We start from the raw sequence: 3,861 nt of genomic DNA on the forward strand, positions 1-3,861 counted from the left end.
GCGGCGTGTGCCGCCTCAGCAGTGCCCGGCGCCGCCATGAAGCGGGATCCGCAGCGCCCTCAGGAGTGCCCCGGCCGGCCCCAGGGGCAGCCCGAGCCCCCCTCTTCTTCTCCTCCTCCTTCATCCTCCTCCTCCTCCCCCTCCCCGGAGCCGCCGCTGTGGATCTTCGGGTACGGCTCGCTGGTGTGGAGGCCGGGCTTCGAGTTCACGTCGCGCAAGGTGGGCTTCATCCGCGGCTACAGCCGGCGCTTCTGGCAGGGGGACACCTTCCACCGCGGCAGCGAGAAGGCGGTGAGGCAGGGGGCGGCCCCGGGGGGGCGGCTGTGGGGCGGGGGGGCTCTGCCGGGCTCGGCTGCTGACGGCTCTCCCTCTGCTCTGTCCCGCAGCCCGGCCGGGTGGTGACGCTGATGGAGGATGGCGGGGTGAGTACGGTGCTGGATGGGGGCTGCGGGGTGGGCTCGGCCACCGCATCCCTCCCCTTGGTGCCCTGGGTTCGTGGGGACCCCTGGGTGAGGCGGGCTGGGGGCTGCTGCATGTGCCCCCCTTCCATCACCGCCCCACGCTGACCTCCCTGCTCTGTCTTCGTTGCAGGCGTGCACGTGGGGTGTCGCCTACGAGGTGTGCGGGGAGCAGATCGCTGCGTCGCTGCAGTACCTGAACATGCGAGAGGCCGTCCTGGGGGGCTACGACACCAAGCTGGTCAAGTTCCACCCGCAGGACAAGGATGCTGAGGAACCCATCCAGGCTCTGGTTTACATTGCCACCCCCCAGAACCCCTCCTACCTCGGCCCAGCGTCTGAAGAAGACATCGCAGCGCAAATCATGGCCTCAAGCGGTTGTGCTGGCCACAACATAGAGTACTTGCTGAGACTGGCAGACTTCATGCGCTACTTCTGTCCTCAAGCAGAGGATAAACATCTCTTCTCCATCGAAGAGGCTCTCATTTCTATCCTCCCCTGCATGTGCCACACAGAGGACACCCTAGAAGAAACTTCAGGTGTCCCTCAGAAGACCAAGAGCTGAAATGAAAGCATCTTGCAGGGCTTCAGTGAAAGGGACATAAGGAAAAAACAGTAGGGACAGTCTTAACTCTGAAAAATATACTAGACTGAGTGAGTGAAGGGAAAGCTAGCAAGTGGGTGGGGAGGGAGGAAGTGGAGGGGCTGTAAAACGTGTTTGCTGTAGGACTTGCGATTAGGACCTGTTACACTCCTTACTTGTAGCACCAAGACAGTCATCACGGCTTTCCAGGTGGGAAGCAGGGGTCTTGGTTGGAACTTTGCTGTAAGACTTGCTTTTGGGGGTCAAACCTGAAGCATTCATCTTCTTAAGAGGGGAAAGAGGCTCATTGACTTTGCACTTTTTTTTTTTTTTAACTTTGAAGACTAGTTGAGCAGGACTTGACTGGGTTTTAGCAGTATATATGCAATTCTACCTCAGGCAAAAAGCTGTTTGTGTCGTGGTGACTTGGGCAGGTTCTGCCAAATTTCCCCCTTCCCCCCCCCCTCCTCCAACCCCACCTCCAGTGCAATATTAAGTGAACCTTGCCTTAAGTGGCCTCTGTAGGCTCTTGTGAATCCTACTTCCTTATATTGTAAAGGATCACACTAATGCATTTATTTTTCTAAACTGTTGTGTTGTGTTTATTTATATTGCATATCCCCCCCTTAGGAGATATGTCTGAACTGCCTGCTTATGTGCCACTGTGTGTGTAGCCCACGTTCAACCTTGCAATTGTGCCTTTGAGTTTTAGATCAGTTTTCTGAGGGGCTATGCCTGCTTTAATGACAGAAGCTGTTCTCCAAGCTTCACTGACCTTGTGCTGCTACGAACTTTATAAGAAATGGTCCTGTTGTAGCAACTCTGTACTGTCTGGAGGAAAGCTGCCTGGATGCAGCAGCACTTTAACTAGCCCTGTATTAGATAAGCCTCTTCTGCTTCAGAGTAACACAGGTTTCTGGTGAAGCATTTGAGGGTTCTAGTTCCACACCTAGGGCTGAGTCTGTCTGGTGCATTTTTACTTGACTGCAAAGGACCGTCACCGAGCATACTTGCAAGTTTGGGAGTTCCTGAAATGCCTGCTCTATCACGTGAAGCATAGGTACTGCTGCAAGCTCAGGCTTCTCAGCTTTAAACATACTAACAGCTTTAAAATCCATCGTATTTCGAAAGAAAACTGCTGCTGCTACTACAACTAGGAAGAGAGCTGTTGAGAGCTGACCTCTGGGATGTTTGACTCCTCCCAAATACTATGTTTTGTTTTTTTAATAAAAATAGGGAATGTTTATATTACTGTGGCTTATATGTATGAACTGATGCTGTGCCCAGTAATAAACTGACAAAATAAATGAATTTTTTGTACTTTTTTTCAATTAGTGATTTCAAATTGATCCTGATTTTTAATGTGCTTGGCTTTTTTGTTTTGTCTGTTTTTTAAACTTTGCTGGTAATACTGCTGTAGCCCCCCCTTTTTTTTGTTTAAGTCTTATTTCTGAGCAGCTTCCCTCAGCTGGACCTACTAAAAGATGTATATTTGAACCTTTCCCTTTAAGAAAAGTGGGTTCAGTCATTTTCTCAGCTTCCAGCTCTTGTTGACTCTGGAGTACTAGTACTGACAACAAACAAGCCAGCCCTCCTGACTGTACAGAGCAGGCACAGAAATGTAATGCTCCCTTGGCAGGACAAGGGCCTTTTGCCTGAGTTGAACTTACCCTTGCTGTTTCCAAGAAGTAATAGTGCAATGACAAGAATCTGCCACCCCCAGCTGGCTCTGCTGACTGCAGTGGAGGAGAGGTGTTTTTTTTTTTTTTTCCTTGTTTTGTGCACAGTTGCTGCATACAGGGGCAATGGGCAGCTGCCCTTTTGCCTGATTTCTCTTGTGACCAGCTGCTTCAGCACACAGATAACAGTATATACCTGCACTGCCCATCTCAAGATAGGAGGGAGGGAGTGAAAACTAACTGAAACAACTTAATTTACCACTAATTAAAGGCAGATGCATGTTTCAGAGGGCTAATAGTCTAGAGAAAACTACACTTTCCCTGTTCCACGGAGGCTCTCACTTCAACAGAGCAGCTGCAGAAGAGCAGAGTCAGCCTTCATCTGAACGTAGGCAGCAGGAAGCCTGCTCTCACCTCTGCTGCTGCCAGCAGTGCCCTTGTTATGTGCCCTTGCTGCTTTGAGCAACATCCTCTGTTTGGGACCATAAGACAGCTTTGCAATAACTCACAATGCCTTTCTGGAGATGCTTACGTGTACAGCTGGAGATGTCCTGTGAGAGAAAGTGGTACTGCAGCCACTGGGTATTTTTATTTTTAAGTCACTGCTTTGTGGAGAAATCCCCCTGTTCTCACTCCCAGCTGCAATCTTCCTGGCTCTTAATTGCTTTGGTCCTCACCAGGATGGTCTGAAAGCTCATTGCTTCCCTGGCTTTTCAGCCTCTCTGGTTTGCTAATATCTGCCAGCTGGAAAATTAAAGTGTTAAAGGAATTAACTTAATTAGCAGGGAAACACTCCCATATCAGTACAAGATTGAGGTTAGATATCAAAATATGTCCACCTAAAACAAAACAAAACAAAAAAACATCTTCACCCCTTTCAAATTTTCAGATGCAAAGTCATTGCAGACAGGAATTAATAGCAGATGTGCAATAAGCACCCAGCATTACTATTTCACACGGAGAGCTGCTTTGTTCCTCCTGTGGCAGGCAGCAAGTGCTTGTGAGCAACCGCATCAGTGCTGGGAACGTTCCTTCAGCTCCTGTTTCTTCTTCCCTTGAAAAGTTAAGTATTTAAAGCACAGATGTAATTCTCCACCAACCTACCCTTTCACTGCCGGGGCAGCAGGGTATGATTCAGCTG

General features: G+C 49.8%; 1 protein-coding gene across 1 annotated transcript; it reads left to right on the forward strand.

Moving 5' to 3' along the window:
* Positions 1-2,262, forward strand: CHAC1 (ChaC glutathione specific gamma-glutamylcyclotransferase 1). The gene is made up of 3 exons (XM_068683855.1): positions 1-291; positions 387-422; positions 592-2,262. The coding sequence occupies exons 1-3, from the start codon at positions 37-39 to the stop codon at positions 1,021-1,023; spliced, it is 723 nt and encodes a 240-aa protein (XP_068539956.1). The 5' UTR covers positions 1-36; the 3' UTR covers positions 1,024-2,262.
* Positions 2,263-3,861: the final 1,599 nt, after the last annotated feature.

This window comes from Anas acuta, chromosome 5, assembly GCF_963932015.1.
Source record: "Anas acuta chromosome 5, bAnaAcu1.1, whole genome shotgun sequence".
NCBI classification, from domain to species: Eukaryota; Metazoa; Chordata; class Aves; order Anseriformes; family Anatidae; genus Anas; species Anas acuta.

Coding starts and splice junctions, on each gene's coding strand:
- CHAC1 (XM_068683855.1), top strand. CDS start 37: ATGAAGCGGGATCCGCAGCGCCCTCAGGAGTGCCCCGGCCGGCCCCAG. Junction 292..386: donor ACCGCGGCAGCGAGAAGGCG/GTGAGGCAGGGG, acceptor TCTGTCCCGCAG/CCCGGCCGGGTGGTGACGCT. Junction 423..591: donor CGCTGATGGAGGATGGCGGG/GTGAGTACGGTG, acceptor TCTTCGTTGCAG/GCGTGCACGTGGGGTGTCGC.